The sequence below is a fragment of the Gossypium hirsutum genome, chromosome D02 (assembly GCF_007990345.1).
Source record: "Gossypium hirsutum isolate 1008001.06 chromosome D02, Gossypium_hirsutum_v2.1, whole genome shotgun sequence".
In the NCBI taxonomy this organism is placed as follows: domain Eukaryota; kingdom Viridiplantae; phylum Streptophyta; class Magnoliopsida; order Malvales; family Malvaceae; genus Gossypium; species Gossypium hirsutum.
In genome coordinates, this window is record NC_053438.1 from 67,921,160 (window position 1) to 67,938,515 (window position 17,356).

The following is a 17,356-nucleotide window of genomic DNA, read 5'->3' on the forward strand; positions in this document are numbered from 1 at the left end:
ATGTGTTACTTTACTATAAATACTAACTAACATTTAATAATTAAATTAACATTAAACTGAATCTGATTAATAGATAAAATTCAATTAAAACGTTTAAAATTTGAATCTTTGTGCAATTAGTCCTATATTTTTTTTCTTCATCCCAAGTTAGGCGATCAAAAACAACATGCAAATACAATAATATACCAAAATTAACATAGATTTTAAATATAATAAAAGAAGGAAAGAAACGAACAAACGGTGGGGACCAGTTGTTTTGAAGCGTGCGTCTTTGACCGGCCTCCGCTTTTCCTATTAATGCCCTTTTTTTTTTCATTTCATTAAGCTGTATATTTCTCAAATAAATCTCTAATAATAATATTAATCATAATGTAATAATAACGTAATTAGTAAATTTTTTAATTCTCCCTGAAATCACATTTTGCTGACTTAATGCTACTTTGACTAAGCCAAACAAAAATGTTAGAAAAACCCACTCTACTATAATATTTTTTTTCATAATTTTCTTTAAAAAAGTATTTTTCATAGTTTGAAAATAAAAGAAAAAAATAAAAATAACTCCGATTCTTCCTTTCTCTTTCTTTCCCCTTACCAAACACAACATAATTTTCTCTCTCTCCCTCTTTCTCTTCAATTTGCCGCAAAACACTGCACAAAAGAAGAAGAAGAAGAAGAAGAAGAAGAAGAAGGGCATAATTACCTTGTAGAAGCTAAGTGAGAGAAATAGAATTAAGAATTTTGCTAGAATCTTGAACATTTTCTATTCTCTCTTTTGGATTTAGATTATAGAAGAGTCTTTTTCAAAGTGTATCGTGTTGTTTTCTTTTCTTTTTTGAATTATTTGCTCGTTGATTCGGTCAACGGCCGATATGTGTGTGATTTGTGATGTTCGTTTTAGACTGAATTGATGGTTCCGTGATTCGTCAAGTGGATGATTGATGATGAATTTGGGGATTTAGCTCTTTGAAATCAAAAGTAGGCAAAAATGAAGGAAAATATGACGCGGCGATTGATTTCCTTTTGTTTATGGTTGATTTTCGTGTTGGATTTGGCTTTCAGAGTTGCTGGAAATGCCGAAGGTTTGTTATCACTATTTTCTCTCTTTTTTTCCTCTTTTATTCATTTAATTTTGTTTTCCGATTTTTTAAAAATGGAATTATTGTTTATAGGTCGAGATTAGAAGGTTTTCAGTTTAGTAGCTATTTGATTGGTTTATTAGTGGAATAAGGTTGACTGCTTGTTTCGAATTTCAATTAGCTTCAGTGTGCTAATTGATTTCACTGTAGGCATAGTTGCACGCTTCTTAATGATTTTTCTTCGAAATTTTTGGATATAATTTACATTCTGATTCACGATTTTGATACTCAGTTTGGTGTAGTAAACCAATGCTTTGTCTAATTGTCTTCACAGATGCCTGACGTCTGTGAAGTTTATTTTCATGTGTTGGACCTTGCAAGTTATGTTGAAGTTTTTGTCCTTCTCAATATTTCAGGGAGGTAGCAAGGAATCAAAATTAGGGATGAAGAAGCCTTAAGCTAGAAAATTGAAGTATATATAATAATATTGAAAACTAGCAACTATATGTACTTTTTCTGATAGCAGCAACTATAAATACTTAACATATATTTTTATAATAATATGCATGCTACAAGGAAAAGTAATTATATGAAAATTAAGAATGTATATTTATGAAAATATCACGTAATTAATGTAGAAATAAGTTTTATGAGTACTAAATTGTACACAATTAGCGCTTAAATCAACCAAAAACAAAAACAGTTGTTGAATAATTATTAGAAGTCATTAGTACTGAGTGCATGATTTGAAAGTGTTCAATCATTTATAAACAAATTGATCAAATCAACGAGGGGGCGACTAGACTGAAGAAAATGGAATAAGAACAATTTTGGAGATGCAAGGGGGGCCATGCACCCCCCCCCCCCGAACTGGTTTTATCATATGGCTTTTTTTGCATTGGAGTTTTTCTGAAATGTTCTTTACCCTTATTCCTTTTTGAAGTCCCTCGCTGTTTCAAATATGAGAAACACACTTCTTTGATTCACAAGTAGTTACAGTAATTAAGAAAGTTCTTCACGTTCCTATAGTAGCTATATTTTATCAGAAGATATATATGCTGGTTGATGTTTTGCAGCCTCCAATGATCCATTGCTTTGTTTTTTATGAAACAGGTGATGCTTTGAATGCATTGAAGACCAATATGGCTGACCCTAATAATGTGTTACAAAGTTGGGACCCAACCCTTGTTAATCCTTGCACATGGTTTCATGTTACATGTAATAGTGAAAATAGTGTAACAAGAGTGTAAGTTTACTTTTGCTACTGTTATTGTTGTAATTTGAGTTCCTAGTTTCACAATATTAAATGTTTACCCTTTCGTGAATTTAGTGATCTTGGGAATGCAAATCTCACTGGTCAACTGGTTCCACAGCTCGGGTCACTTCCAAATTTGCAGTATTTGTAAGTTGATGATACTGAACTTGGTGAATACATGCTGCCCCGGATTATTATAATTATTTTAAGCGGAAAAAGATGAATAAATAAAGGAAAATCAGAGTATCTGCATGCATTGCCAAATAGTTAATTACATTTTTGATTGATTAGGACTCCCTTTAGATAATTTCCCGTGAGATAGGTTTCATTTGGAATAATTTTTCTTAAATTCATAACTGTGTAAAATCAAATAAACATAACTTTCTAGAATGCCTGATTTAAACTCAAAGTTTCAAGTACTCCTCAAGGGCACAAGGTGCACTCTAGATGTTAGAACCCCTATTCAAGGTGCAAGGACCTTGCTTGAGAGTTTTGAGGTCATAACTTTATCTGGCGCTGTACCTTTGTGCTTGGTTCTGCGCCCTGACAACAATGCATCCACCGTAGGAAAAGTAGACATGGTTGTAAGCACTGATTTTCCATGCTTTTTTTTCTGTTTATTTGTTTTTCCATCTTAATCTTTAAGATGCTTGTATTCCATTGGATTTAGTTGCATGTTCCGTATAAAGTTACTTGGATATGTGCTATGATTGAACTTTTTTGTCCAAGAATTACTAATCAATTTTTTTTTTTTTAAATAACAGGGAGCTTTATAGTAATAACATATCTGGGATGATCCCAGACGAGCTGGGGAATTTGACGGAATTGGTGAGCTTGGATCTTTACTTGAATAAATTAACTGGAGACATCCCGACTACTCTGGGCCAGCTTAAAAAACTCCGTTTCTTGTACGAACTCATTTTACATTTTCATGTGGCTAATTTTATCAATTTTTTTTGTGTGCCCTTGCTTTTTAGAAATATTTGTTTAGTATTGCTAGAAGGTTATATGCATTGGGATATTGCTAGCTAAACTGGACTTTTAAATGGTTTTATTATTAAAAACGTGTATGCTTATTTATAGTTTAGGTAGTTATGAGATTTCCTTCTCGTCCTATGCATGTTAAATGTCGGTATTAGTAGGTTGGGTCATACAGAGAGAGTAGATAGGAGGTAAGCCTATTGGGATAGTGAAAGCTATTTCGTGTCTGTTAATCCTTCCCTCCAACACAGTGAACATTTTAGCAATATGGATAGAAGAAGGATTCGTTTAGGTCTGTTTGGTTTGTATTTTTTCTATTATCTTGTAAAAATGAAAAAACAAAAAGTGTGTTTAGAGTCAAAAGCAAATTATGACTCATTTGGATGACAAAATGTGTGATTCTGCTTCTATAGAGACCAATTATATTATAATAATTAGTATCACATTTCAACTATTTGTCCATTGAATTCAATTATGATGTTGCTTTTTATCTTTTGATTTTGCTTAACAGTTTCACAACTTTAGAGTTCTCAAAGAACTTATCAGCATGTGTCATTACGGAATTCTACTAAATCTGAAGAAGGGATAATTGTGTATGGGTATAGACTTGGCTAATCATAATTGGACTAGGATTCCTAAAATTATTACATTGGGAATAAAAACCTAGAGCTACCATTGACAATCTCCTTTGCTTAGCACTGTGTGATGCCTGGTATGAAGGCTCAAATCAGGTTAGCACATGCTCTCATACCATCTAAAAGACCTACATCTAATGTCCACACTCTGGTTGAGTGGGTGGGAGTGTGATGCCCATCCTACATCAGATGTGAGTGTGATTGTTAAGATCCATATAAAGGTCGAAGTTCATCATTACTGGCAACTGGAGCATAAGCTTTTTACATCACTTGGTTTTAGTCCACAAAAGTCACTGGACCAGTGGTGCTTTGAGTGAGATGAACCATATTGAAACAATTTCCCTGAGCAGTAGACTTTTTTGCACTGGGCATCACAGTGGGTAGGAGTGTGATGCCCACCATACACCAGATGTGAGTGTGATTGTTAAGATCCAAGGTCAAAGTCCATCATTACTAGCAACTGGAGCATAAGCTTTTTACGTCACGTGGTTTTGGTCCATAAAAGTCACTGGACTAGGGGTGCTTTGAGTGCGATGAACCAATCGCACCATACTGAAACAGTTTCCCTGAGCAGTAGCCTTTTTTGCACACATCGCCGCCCCCCCTCCCCAAAAATATATATATATATATACACACAGACGGTGCTAAACTGTTCCTTTATGCATGATTTTTACCGATTTTTACCAGTTAAATATCTATCCATCTTATCCTTGTGCAAATTAATTGATGCTTTCACTTTCTGTGGATTAGGCGTCTCAACAACAACTCATTGGTAGGAACAATTCCTTTGTCCTTAACTACTATTGACACACTGCAAGTGCTGTGAGTGTTGTTAGAATTTTTCTCATCATTAGCTGTTTAAGCTTAGTGTCAAGAATAGGTTTAATGGAGTTGTATGTTATATTATGTGTGGTGCAGGGATCTTTCAAACAATGGCCTAGTAGGAGATGTTCCAGTTAATGGTTCCTTTTCACTATTCACTCCTATCAGGTTTCTCTGCTCTCTCATTTTGCTCCCACCCTCTTAACTCCTAACTCCTGACCCAACCCCCCTACTTGTTACCATTATTCATAATTAATACTCTCATGCCCTTCTCTTGATTTGCTGCATCTTTCTGTCTAACAGTTTTGCCAATAATAAACTCAATAATCCTCCACCTGCTCCACCACCTCCTATCCCACCTACACCTCCAGCTCAATCAGGTTTGTTCTCGAATTTATTGTTATTGTTATTCTTATTATTTATCACTGCTAACAAATCTAAAAAATGTGCCTAAATTTAGGGCCTCCTTATATATATATTATTTCTTGAGATATTCCTCGGAATTGTTGTATTGACAACTGTTTTGGTGTTACCACATCTTGGTAACACAAAGAATTGTTGTTGTTGATCCGGAACTCTCTTGCATCTAAATCGTTTCTAAGAAGGTACCCTTTCAGATCTAAATCTGATGATGATGGGACTTAAGACTGGTTTTTGGTTCCTTATTGAGCTAGAGTATTGTCTGATCCCCCAGTCCACAAGTTCACTCAATTTAAATGTTGCCTGCTGAATTGGTTTGTACCAGCTGAAAATGTTGATAACTATAATATTCTTAATACAGGTTTACTGACTGTATATAATATATATTCTTCATGCTGGCAGGTATTAGTTCCACTGGTGCCATTGCTGGAGGGGTTGCTGCTGGTGCTGCCCTGCTGTTTGCTGCTCCTGCAATTGTGCTTGCTTTGTGGCGAAAAAGGAAGGCACCGGATCATTTCTTTGATGTACCTGGTTAGAGATTTTTCAACTTATAGTTTTAATTAATATTACTCCTTTGTGTGTATGCATTCACTCTTTTTTTTTTTTTTTTCCTTTATAGCTGAGGAGGACCCAGAAGTTCATTTGGGGCAACTTAAAAGGTTTTCCTTGCGTGAACTGCAAGTGGCAACGGATAATTTTAGCAACAAAAACATCCTGGGTAGAGGAGGTTTTGGTAAAGTTTATAAAGGTCGTTTAGCTGATGGTTCTCTAGTGGCAGTAAAAAGACTGAAAGAGGAGCGTACTCAAGGTGGAGAGCTGCAGTTCCAAACAGAAGTAGAAATGATAAGCATGGCTGTCCATAGGAATCTACTACGTCTTCGTGGATTTTGCATGACCCCTACAGAACGGCTGCTAGTCTACCCCTTTATGGTTAATGGTAGTGTTGCATCTTGTTTAAGAGGTACAAGATGTTGTCTCCTTGTTTATTTCTTTAGTCGTATCTTTCCTGTTTCTCCAATGCCTTTTCTTTATGTGTTGTTTTGGTTACAAGTTTATTTCCAACTTCAATTACTTTAGCTGTGAGAGCTTCAATTATCAATATCTGCTTTCTTGCTTCTTCACTGCGAAATGAAATTTAAAATACCATCACATGTTGTAATCTTGTTTTAAGACATTTTATCTTTTGTTTGATAAATTTACATTTTGCTAAGTGCGGATTGTCATAAAATCCAAGTGGGGAATATTTTGAGAAATTCATGGAATCCACTCTTCTTGTTAGAATGGACCATATATTGATCTGGTTTTTACATTCTCTAGAGCGTTCGGAGTTTCAACCAGCACTTGATTGGGCTATAAGGAAACGGATTGCACTCGGAGCTGCAAGGGGGCTTGCATATTTGCATGATCATTGTGACCCTAAGATTATCCACCGTGATGTGAAGGCTGCAAACATATTGTTGGATGAAGAATTTGAAGCAGTTGTCGGTGACTTTGGGCTTGCCAAACTGATGGACTACAAAGATACTCATGTCACAACTGCTGTTCGTGGCACAATTGGTCATATAGCTCCCGAGTACCTATCAACTGGAAAATCATCAGAGAAAACTGATGTTTTCGGTTATGGTGTTATGCTTCTCGAACTCATTACAGGACAGAGGGCTTTTGATCTTGCTCGGCTTGCAAATGATGATGATGTCATGTTGCTTGATTGGGTACGTTCCATCTTCCTATTATGCATGTCTTCAAAGTTCGATTTTTTCCGTTCTTGTCTAGCGTTGGAATTATTTAATTCTGGCTCCACTTGGTTGGCTAAAAACATTAAACTAAGTATATAGCAGAACCACCATTACAGTGCCAAGGCTTAACTTTATTTTTCCCTGTAAGGTGAATGCAAAAGCAGAAAAATAGACTTGAAACTTGACAATATTTTCCCTGCAAGATGAAGATAAAGGTGGAAAAAGGAATATATATACACATATATAGAGAAACAGTTGTTAAAATTTGTTGATATGGTAATTATACGAAGTGCAAATGGTTCTTGTTTCTATTTTGGTAAAGTTGATGGCAATGCTGAAATTTCAGGTAAAAGGACTTCTAAAAGAAAGGAAGTTGGAAACGCTGGTGGATTCAGATCTGAATGGTAATTACATAGACGAAGAAGTGGAGCAGCTAATCCAGGTGGCTCTGTTGTGCACTCAAGGTACCCCAATGGAACGACCAAAGATGTCTGAAGTGGTTAGGATGCTGGAAGGTGACGGGTTGGCTGAAAGATGGGAAGAGTGGCAGAAAGAGGAAATGGTTCGTCAAGAGTTCAACCAAGCCCACCACTATAACCACCACCAACCCAATGCTAATTGGATTATTGCCGACTCGACATCACACATCCCTCCCGATGAATTATCTGGTCCTAGATGACCCGCTCGCTGCAAAAATGCAATTACAAAGGGTCTTCTGCAACACCTTGTTCTGTTGTTTTGGACTCCTCATTGTTCACATTTGTGCATATAGTTCCATTTTTTTCTTTTTTTCGCCCCCTCCCCCCATTGATCCTGTTGTAATTTATATTTACTCGTACGTAGTTGTTTACTCTTGGCGTTGTAACTTTTATAGGGTTGCCTTGCCAACTGAAGAGTCAAGAAAACATTATTAGGTGTGCTAGCAAAAAAACAAAAGTACAAAACCCCCCATGTTTTTGTGTACTGAAACCGTTAGTAAAGACTGTTTACATGAATAAAAACAGTAAAAATCCATTCACCACATAACTTTTTTTTTCCTCCCATCATTTCTTATATTATTTACTGGGACAAAATTCAATATCTACAATAGAGTCTATAAAAATTCTGATGTATCTATTTAACACGATATCTGTACAGGGATATACAGATCAATGCTAACATCTTTGCTTATGAGGATCCAATATTTGATTGATTCAGAGGCATAAAAGAATCGGTTTAAATAGCAGGGAAACACACGCCAAGCTTAAATACTAATGGCATTAAGAACAGAAGAGACTCTGGGAGATGGAGGGAAAAAAATGTATGCCTTTGCCGTCGTAATAGGGAAACCACCATAATTGAATGTGCTGCACGGCCTAGGCTGACTACACCTGCATATGGCCTCAGATGAGATCACATTTTGATAAATTGTCAGCTTAATATGGGAGAAAAGGAACTTACAGAACAAGCTCACAGCCAAAATTCCATTTTGCTCTCCTCTATAAGTTACTAATGCCTCGCTAAACCCGAGGACTGGAACTGAAGGCAATTGAATTCATATTTTAAGGATTTACTTGATAACTTTCATCAGTAAATGAACCATCCAAATGACATACAGATAAAGGCAACACCTAAACACCAGAATTAGCATAATAAACAAGCACCAAAAACTTCCTTAGCTAGGTAAGTACCAACACCAAATAACTCGAGCATTGGCTTTTAAAATTATCAGGACCCATAAAACCCCAACACCTTTATTTTCTAAGACGAAAAAGTATGCTGCACTTTCAATTTGGTATTATTTTCACATACAATATCTAGAAAACTTGAAAAGAATTAGTTTCAGTTGATAGCCACCCCAATAAATTATAATGGGAACTTGCATAAACAAAAAGTTCTGCTAAAACTCAGGATGTTACATATGCCTTGAGAAAATAAAAATTGGATGAATTGGATTTACGGATACTTCAATTTTACACTAAATCATATGCAAAACAAGAGAAATCAAAGAAAACCCACTGATGTCAACAACATACAATTGCCTATGAGATTAGTTACCAACGGGTGGCCTTTAAGCTACCACCGCAATAAAGTGTAAAATTGACGTATCCGTAAATCCAATTCATCCAATTTATCATATATGTGTTTAGCATATTTCCAAGCAGAATATTTTACTAATATTTGGACCTCATAAGAAAATGACAAAGTTCAGAATTAAATGTTAAAAATAAAGGCACAAATCAAAGCAGAGTACCATTATGATAAATAGGTTTTGATGCAGACCAAGAAGCCTTGCAGATCTGAGACGGCAGCAAACACCTCTTGTGCTCTGTTTGCATTTGAAAGGAAGAAAATAAAAACCTTAGAATCAAAGCATAAGGCAAAATAAAAATATATAAATGCCATTTCGGGAAAAAAGAAAACAAATCATCAGTAACATGACGATACTTTTTAGGTCCATGAAATATTTGGTGTTAAGTTGTGAAGATCAAAGCTTTATATAGCATATGAATTACTACAACTACCATAAGGTAGTTATGCAGGTCACCAAAAAATAGATGGCGTGGTGACATTGATTATTCCGCAGATGAGACAGATATCTATTGGAGGTCCCTTGATTTCATGTCATTTTATTCATTTATTTCCAATGCAATGAAAATGTGGAAGTTTGTTAAAATGATTTTGATTAATTGATTATGCTGGCAATGCAATGTATATATACACAAGATATGAAGACTCTAGAAGAATTCTAGATCCTAAAAAAATAGAAATGACAGACTGTACAATAACTCATTTAACTAACTAAAAGAAGCTAGCTGTGAATTAGTATAATTTAGCTAATAGCCCCCCTCAAGCTGGAGAGTGTATATTGAGCATTCCCAGCTTGGAAATCATGTCTTGAAATGGTTGTGCAGCAAGAGCTTTGGTGAAGAGGTCAACCAGTTGAGCAGATGAAGTACATGGCAACAAATGAACAATGTCTTTTTGCAATTTCTCACGTACAATGTGGCAATCGATTTCGATGTGCTTTGTACGTTCATGGAAAGTAGGATTAGATGCAATCTGGATTGTCGATTTGTTGTCACAAAATACTGGAGTAGCATGAGAGATGGGAACATGTAGATCAAATAGAAGATAATGTAACCATTGAACTTCACAAACAGTTGAGGCAAGTGCTCTATATTCAGCTTCACTAGAGGATCGTGAAACAGTAGGTTGTTTCTTGGCACGCCAGGATATTAATGCTTCACCAAAGAATATGCAATGGCCTGTGATGGATCGTCGAGTTTCTGGACATCCAGCCCAATCAGAATCACTGAATGCTTTAAGCTCGAATGAAGAGGAAGCAGGATAGAAGAGACCAGTGCTAGGGCAACCTTTTAGATAACGTAGCACTCGATGAGCTGCTTGAAGATGATTTGTAGTAGGCTTGTCCATGAATTGGCTAAGTTGTTGTACAGCGAAAGTGAGATCAGGACGTGTAGAAGTGAGATAAAGAAGCTTGCCAACAAGTTGCCTATAAGAGGTAATATCTGAAAGTAATTCACCATCGGTCGATGTGAGTTTGTAAATAGATTTTGTTGCCATTGGAGTCTTGGCAGGCTTGCATTCAATAAATCCAGACTCTTGTAGTATTTCTAGAGCATATTTCCGTTGAGAAATATGTATTCCCTGGCTAGTGCACGCAACTTCGAGACCGAGAAAATATTTCAGATCACCAAGATCTTTGATTCGAAAAGTAGTGTCAAGAAACTGCTTTACTTTCATTATCTCTGGTGATGATGTGCCAGTCAATATAATATCATCAACGTAGATAAGTAACACTATGAAATCCTCAGAGTGTTTCTTGGTAAGCATGGAGTGATCAACTGTAGATTGAATGTAACCAAGAGAAATTAAAGCTGTAGTAAGCTTCGAGAACCATTGTCTGCTGGCTTGTTTGAGTCCATAAATGGACTTGTGAAGCTTGCCAACTTTGGTAGAGTCATGAGAAAAACCAGGAGGAGGTAACATATATACATCCTCATTGAGATCACCATGAAGAAACGTGTTATTGACATCAAGTTGTTGTATATGCCAATGTCTCGAAGTAGCTAATGTAAGAAGAAGTCGAACAGTAGTGATCTTTGCAACCGGTGAAAATGTGTCAAAGTAATCCACTCCTTCTATTTGCGTGTAGCCTTTTGCTACTAAATGGGCTTTATAGCGTTCAATGGAGTCATCTGCTCGATGTTTTACTCGAAAAACCCATTTACACCCAATAGGTGTTTTGCCAGGAGGTAATGTGGTCATTGTCCAGGTGTTATTCTGCTCAAGAGCATTAATCTCAGCTTGCATTGCCTCATTCCAGTAGGTAAACTTACTTGCCTGTTTATAGGTTTTGGGTTCTATGGATGCTGAAATGGCAAGTGTAAAATGCAAGTGTTGTGGTGAAAGATTATGATAAGAAATATAGTGGAAAATAGAATGAGGCGCACCTGGATGATTGGTAGCAGCAGACAGTTGATAGTGTTGATAATCCTGTAGGTAAGAAGGTGGTCGACGGTTTCTTTGTGGTCGAGAAGAGGTAGATGGTTGTGTAGGTGGGTGGCTTGTGGACGATGGTTGGTCTGTGGATGGTGGTTGGCCTGTGGATGATGGTTGTGGAGGTGAAATAGGTGAATCATAAATGGTGTCAGATGCAAGTAATTTGACTGGAGTGGTAGGGTTGTTTGGAGAATGTTGAAGAAAAGGAAAAATTGTTTCATGAAATGTGACATTGCGAGAAACAAAAATTGCTCGAGTCTCGGTATCAAGAAGAATATAACCTTTAACATGTGGTTTGTAGCTAAGGAAGACACATTGTTTTGCTCGAGGATCAAATTTTTTACGATGAGCAGATAAAGTAGATGCAAAACTTAAGCATCCAAAAACACGAAGCATGGAATAATCAAGCTTGGAACCATGGAATTTTTCAAAGGGAGTAAGGTTGGCAAGTAGGGGAGTAGGGGTTCGATTGATTAAAAAAACCGAGTGAGAGACAGCATAACCCCAAAAAAGTTGTGGTAAATGAGAATGAAACAATAAAGCTCGAGCAATGTTAAGAATGTGTTGATGTTTACGCTCAACTAAACCATTTTGTTGAGGCGTTTCAGTGCATGAGGTTTGATGAATTGTGCCTTGAGAAGCATAAAAAGAAGGCATATCAAATTCTTTGCCATTATCAGATCGAAGAATTTTGATGGTTTTAGAATATTGCGTGTTGGCCAAGGCAAAGAAATTTTGAATATGACCTCGAACTTCAGACTTTGTTTTAAACAAATTGATCCAAGTGTATCGTGTGAAATCATCCACAATTGTAAGAAAGTATCTATGGCCATGAAGTGAAACAATTGAATTAGAATATATAAACTATATTTAAATATTTAAATATAAAAATTAAATATTTGTAATTAGATATTGACACGATTGTATTATTATAAAAATTATTTTTTATTTTTAATTAATGCTTTTAACACATTTGTATTATTTTATTTTAAAATGTATTTGAATATATAACTCATATTATATACTAACATAATATAGAAAACATAAACCAAACGAATTAAAATATTACATATATTTGGGAATGGGCAATAAGGGAGCCTGAAGAATCTATCAAATCCAAAGAAAGATGCCAAGCAATTGTAATACACCTGGCCAGCCTTTGTTAGAAGGACTTTGCAACACGTTTCAAAGCAAGAAAGAGAGGCAGCATACTGGTAAAACCAATAAAACCAGGGGGATATGAAACAGACTTATACTGAGGACAACATATAGGTTATGACATTTCAGCACAATGACAAGAATTACCTCTCCTTTCCGGAACAAAGAGCAGCTATGTCATAAATATCTCTACTTGTGAGTATTCTGGAAGCAAAGGTAAGAACAAAAATGTTAAACTCCTATATATAAGTTCAGTAAATACTAGTATACATTTCACAAACTGCAGGTTAAGAATAAGGACTTAACAAGATAATGTGATCTCCATTGTGCAGTTCTTGACACGGACTCCTGAGGCATTTATTTTATATTAGACAACTAAAATTGAATAAATGCTAGAACAAATAGAATTTACCTGCTATTCAACTATAAGAATTATGATTCTGAAGCAGGTGACATGATGCTCATTTCTAGAAGAAGCAGGTATGCATGCAAGCACTTGCTCTTGTTTAACACCAATACAATATTACAGTTGCATGCTTACATGGAGCAGGCATATATGTCGAGGGAAAATTTGATAACACAACTACTTCAGTTAAAAGTTTCAGAATTAGTAGAAACATAAGAGTAACAAACCTTACAATTCTTTTAACTATTATTGCCCAATTCCCATGCCTTGTAAACTAGGAACAACTTGGAATGCAGAAAACAACAATTATAAGAATATAAACAGAATGCCATATACCTGAACCAACGGAACTCAGAGTACCTTAGAAATTCTTCATATGAATCATTAAACTTGTTTTCTAAACTTCTCCGGTCATTGGGATGTAAAATTCATCAACCACCAAGAAAAATAATCCAGAACTACTTTTTCCTACATAAAATACTATTTGCCTACTTAAACTTGACGAAAAATGTTTTTATTACCATTACAAAGAATATGGTTTCATAGAAATATTCTAAATATAAACACATTGTTCAACCAACAAGAGATAAACATCACAAAAACTATGAAGGACATGGTCACTCAGATTTTTAATTCCAAAAAATTATAAACATGAAAACTTGAATAAAATGGCCAAATGAAATTGCAGAAAGATTATAGATAGAAAACCCAATATTTAATGTATACGACACAAACATTATCCTCATAATCATGGAAAAATTAGTATCATAAATTCAATCATCAACCATAAAGCATAAAACCCTTTACTAACCAATAATTCAAGGACAAGAAGGAGTAAACTCAAAGAAACAGAAAAAATGAAGTGATACCCAGAATCGATGAGACACATGCTGAGGTGAAGAAGAAGAGAAAGAGGAGGAGCAAACTCTGTTGGCGTTAGCATCAGAATTGAAATCCAAGAAGTTGGAATCAGCAGCAGAAGCAACCAGCGAAGAAACCCGCAAAGCCAGCGCCAACTGCAATTGGCAACTCTCTTCGGTCTGCCGCAAACTCACTGGCAGAGGGCAGAGGGCAGAGGAATAAAGAACCAGCAGAGGGCAGAGATGAGGGCAAAGAACCAGCAGAGAGCAGAGAGCAAAGAAGGGCGTTCGTGTGTGGCTAAAAAAGTAAATGAACCAGCCCAAAAGCACTTTTTGGTTGAAAAGCTAAAAATTTCTACTTCTCCATCTAGCCAAAAGCACTTCTCAGCTTCTGAGAATTTGCTAGCAAACGATGGCTGTTCTTCATTGCTTTTCAAAGAAAAGCACTTTTTCAAGTAAAAGCCCGTTTCTTAAGCAATGAATAACGCAACCTTAGTAGGACTGAAACTGAGGCTTGAAACGAGGTTCTGAAACCGAACGTGATAACAAATAAAAAAAATGAATTTTCTTTTATATATATATTTACTGAAGTATCCATTGGAGCTAAAGGTGTCCATGGGCCGGGTGGCTCGGCCCGACCAGGCTCGACGGCCCGCCCGAAATATGGGAGGGTTCGGATAAAAATATAGGCCCGAAATATGAGTTTGGGCAAAAAAATAAGGCCCGTTTAGAAAACGGGCTGGACCTCAGGCACCACTTTTTGGCCCGGCCCGAATTTAATAAAAAATTATTTTTTTTATTTTTAAAATATTTTTTTATTTTTTATTTTTAAAATTATTTTTTGGTGTTTATTAAAAAATGGGTCGGGCTGGACTCGGGCTTAGGATTTTATTCCCGGGCCGGGCATGGACAAAATTGCATGCCCATATTTCGGGCCGGGTCTAGGATGTGGGCTGAAATTTTTTCTAGGTCCGGCCCAAACCCGGCCCGGCCCATGGACACCTCTAATCGGAGCCAACTTAGTGAGTAATTCTCCATGATTAAAAAGATTAAACGTTAAGTCACTTTGATAACTAATCAAGAAGGAAAAAGAAAAAGAATATCTAACCTTTGAAGACTTTATTGGATTTGGATTTGCAAGCGTAGCCGCCGCTAAGAAATTCGACATTGGCGAAAGAGGAGATGAAATGAAGGGGCTTTTTGGGATAGGAAGCTTTTGATTTGAAAGAGTTTGGAGGGAAATGGAACCAAGAAAAAGGCCGGAGCTATTTATATATATGGAAAGAGTTGGGAGAACGCAGAAGGTAAATAACTACTGTTACAGGTGGCATCTTATAATTGCACCACTTCGGTTGTAATGGAATTAGGCAAAATTTGCCCTTCCCACATTTTTATTTACGGTGTATAAATCAATGTTTTTTAAACTGGAATTAGCAGAAAGATGGATTTGTTTTTCTGGTGAAGGTAGATAAAACAATAAGAAATAAATTCTCATTGTTTTAGGCATTATAAAATTATCTAAATTTTTATGTAGAATCTGAAGAATTACATATAGTAATTATGGGAAAACATAAATACTCGATTCAAAGTTAAAAGCCATGACTGCCATTAGATTCATTAATTGATTCCTTTCACAAAACACATGTTTGAGCTCAATTTTCCAATCACAAACAACTAGTCTTGTTATGCTCCGTAGCTCATCATTATCATAATCCTTCTCACCCTTCATACGGATAGAGAGATTGATTTGTTGATACAACTAGTTAAATAGGTTTGATTTAAAAATATTTAAAATTTTCAAAAAATAAAAATATACATATATTAAAAAATTTAAAACTTTTCATTCAATTGATTCAACCACCCTGTTCAATTGGTTTTTTTTTTGTCCAGATCAACCAATTCAAAACCTTTCTCCGAATCGGTTCCTGGTCCAACTAGTTTGACTGACCGATCTATTCCAGTTCAAACAACATTGGTATGAGCTATGAAAAAAAATTTAATAAATTTATAAAAAAAGATATAGATAAAAAGACCTTTTTGGCCTCTCTCAATTTTGACATTGAGCAAATTGGCCCCTTTGAAAAAAATCAGAGCAAATTAATTCGTCAATTTCGAAAGTAAGTGTTGGGGAGCGACCCGTATAAACAACGAGATAGTAAAAGTGGAGAATAAATAACACAAATATTTTTTGTAGAAAACCCTTAAATAGGGAAAAACCACGGGTAAAGGAGGTATCGACTTTTTACTAAACGAGTAAACAAATGAGAGTACAATATAGAGAAAATAAACTTAAATGTACGAAACGTACAAACTCAAACCCTGAAAACAAAGCCTTAATTCTTATAGAGTTCTCTCAAAAGGGGTACAAAATTCTCTTCATAGCTACCACAAAAATTCTCACCAAAATTCATCTACGACTACATTTTATTGGCCCTAAAAAAATGCTATAGTACTACATCTTTAATTGCCTATTAATTAACCTCTCAAAATTTCTTAACTTACCTTTAGTTCAATAGTACTACATCTTTAATTGCCTATTAATTAACCTCTCGATTTAATTGCCTATTAGTTCAATAGTAAGGCTTTAACTTACCTTTAGTTTCGAATTTCAAAACCTACTTATGTACATTCAGCCAAAATATTTTATTTCCTTATTCTTACCCCATAAAAGTGTTAAAATTTCAAACTAGCCTAGCCCAAAAACCATTTTTTTAATTCAATCATTGATTTAAAATAGTCTCAACTCTACATGAAAGAGTTTTATAAATAGCCAATTTTGTTCAAACCCTAGAATTTTAACCTAGAGAAATTTTCAAGAAAAATTCCCAAAGCTTTTCTTTCTCCCCTGCATTACTGAATCAATTCTCAATTGAGGATTTCAAAATAGTCCCTCTCCTCTCGGTAGATCGTCGATCTTCTCATCCAAATTTAGGTTTTTATGTCTCCAAATCAGGTGTGGGATCTTAATTTAAAATCATTATATATGATTGATTACATTGAATCATTAAGAAATTAGGATTAAATGCGTAAGGAATAAACATACGAACCCCTCTTTTATAAGTAAACTTGCGAACCCTAATGTGATTTACTGTGCAAACCGCATGAATTGTTAAGCGAACTCTAGGAGGAATATATATATGTGTGTGTGTGTGTGTGTGAACCCTTGGAGAATTGTTTGAACTAGATCAGATCGATTAGACCAAGAACTGAAAAGAGCACTAGTTCGAAGAAAACCATTAGATTAATTGAATCGAGAACCAGTACGGACCGGTTGAACTAGATTTTTTTTTGAGAATTTTAATGATTTATTTAATTGAACCGGATGGGTCGATCGAACTGGTGACCCGGTGGCCTAACTAATTTAACCACTAATTTGGTTTTGAAAATCTTGGTTAAAATATTTCATGTTGACATATGCTAATATTTTTAACTATTGAAAAATTATGATTTTGATTTGATAATATCTAACTATGTAGAAAAATACTTTATATCATACAAATA

At 35.4% G+C, this 17,356-nt stretch overlaps 1 protein-coding gene across 1 annotated transcript; it reads left to right on the forward strand.

Moving 5' to 3' along the window:
- The first annotated feature begins 838 nt into the window (after window positions 1-838).
- On the forward strand, window positions 839-7,648 carry LOC107940746 (BRASSINOSTEROID INSENSITIVE 1-associated receptor kinase 1-like). Its single transcript, NM_001327440.1, is given in 11 exon segments — window positions 839-1,079; window positions 2,190-2,322; window positions 2,407-2,478; window positions 3,096-3,239; window positions 4,698-4,769; window positions 4,866-4,937; window positions 5,073-5,149; window positions 5,592-5,720; window positions 5,809-6,150; window positions 6,507-6,901; window positions 7,272-7,648. Coding segments are annotated over 11 exon segments (1,863 nt in total). The 5' UTR covers window positions 839-985; the 3' UTR covers window positions 7,605-7,648.
- Window positions 7,649-17,356: the final 9,708 nt, after the last annotated feature.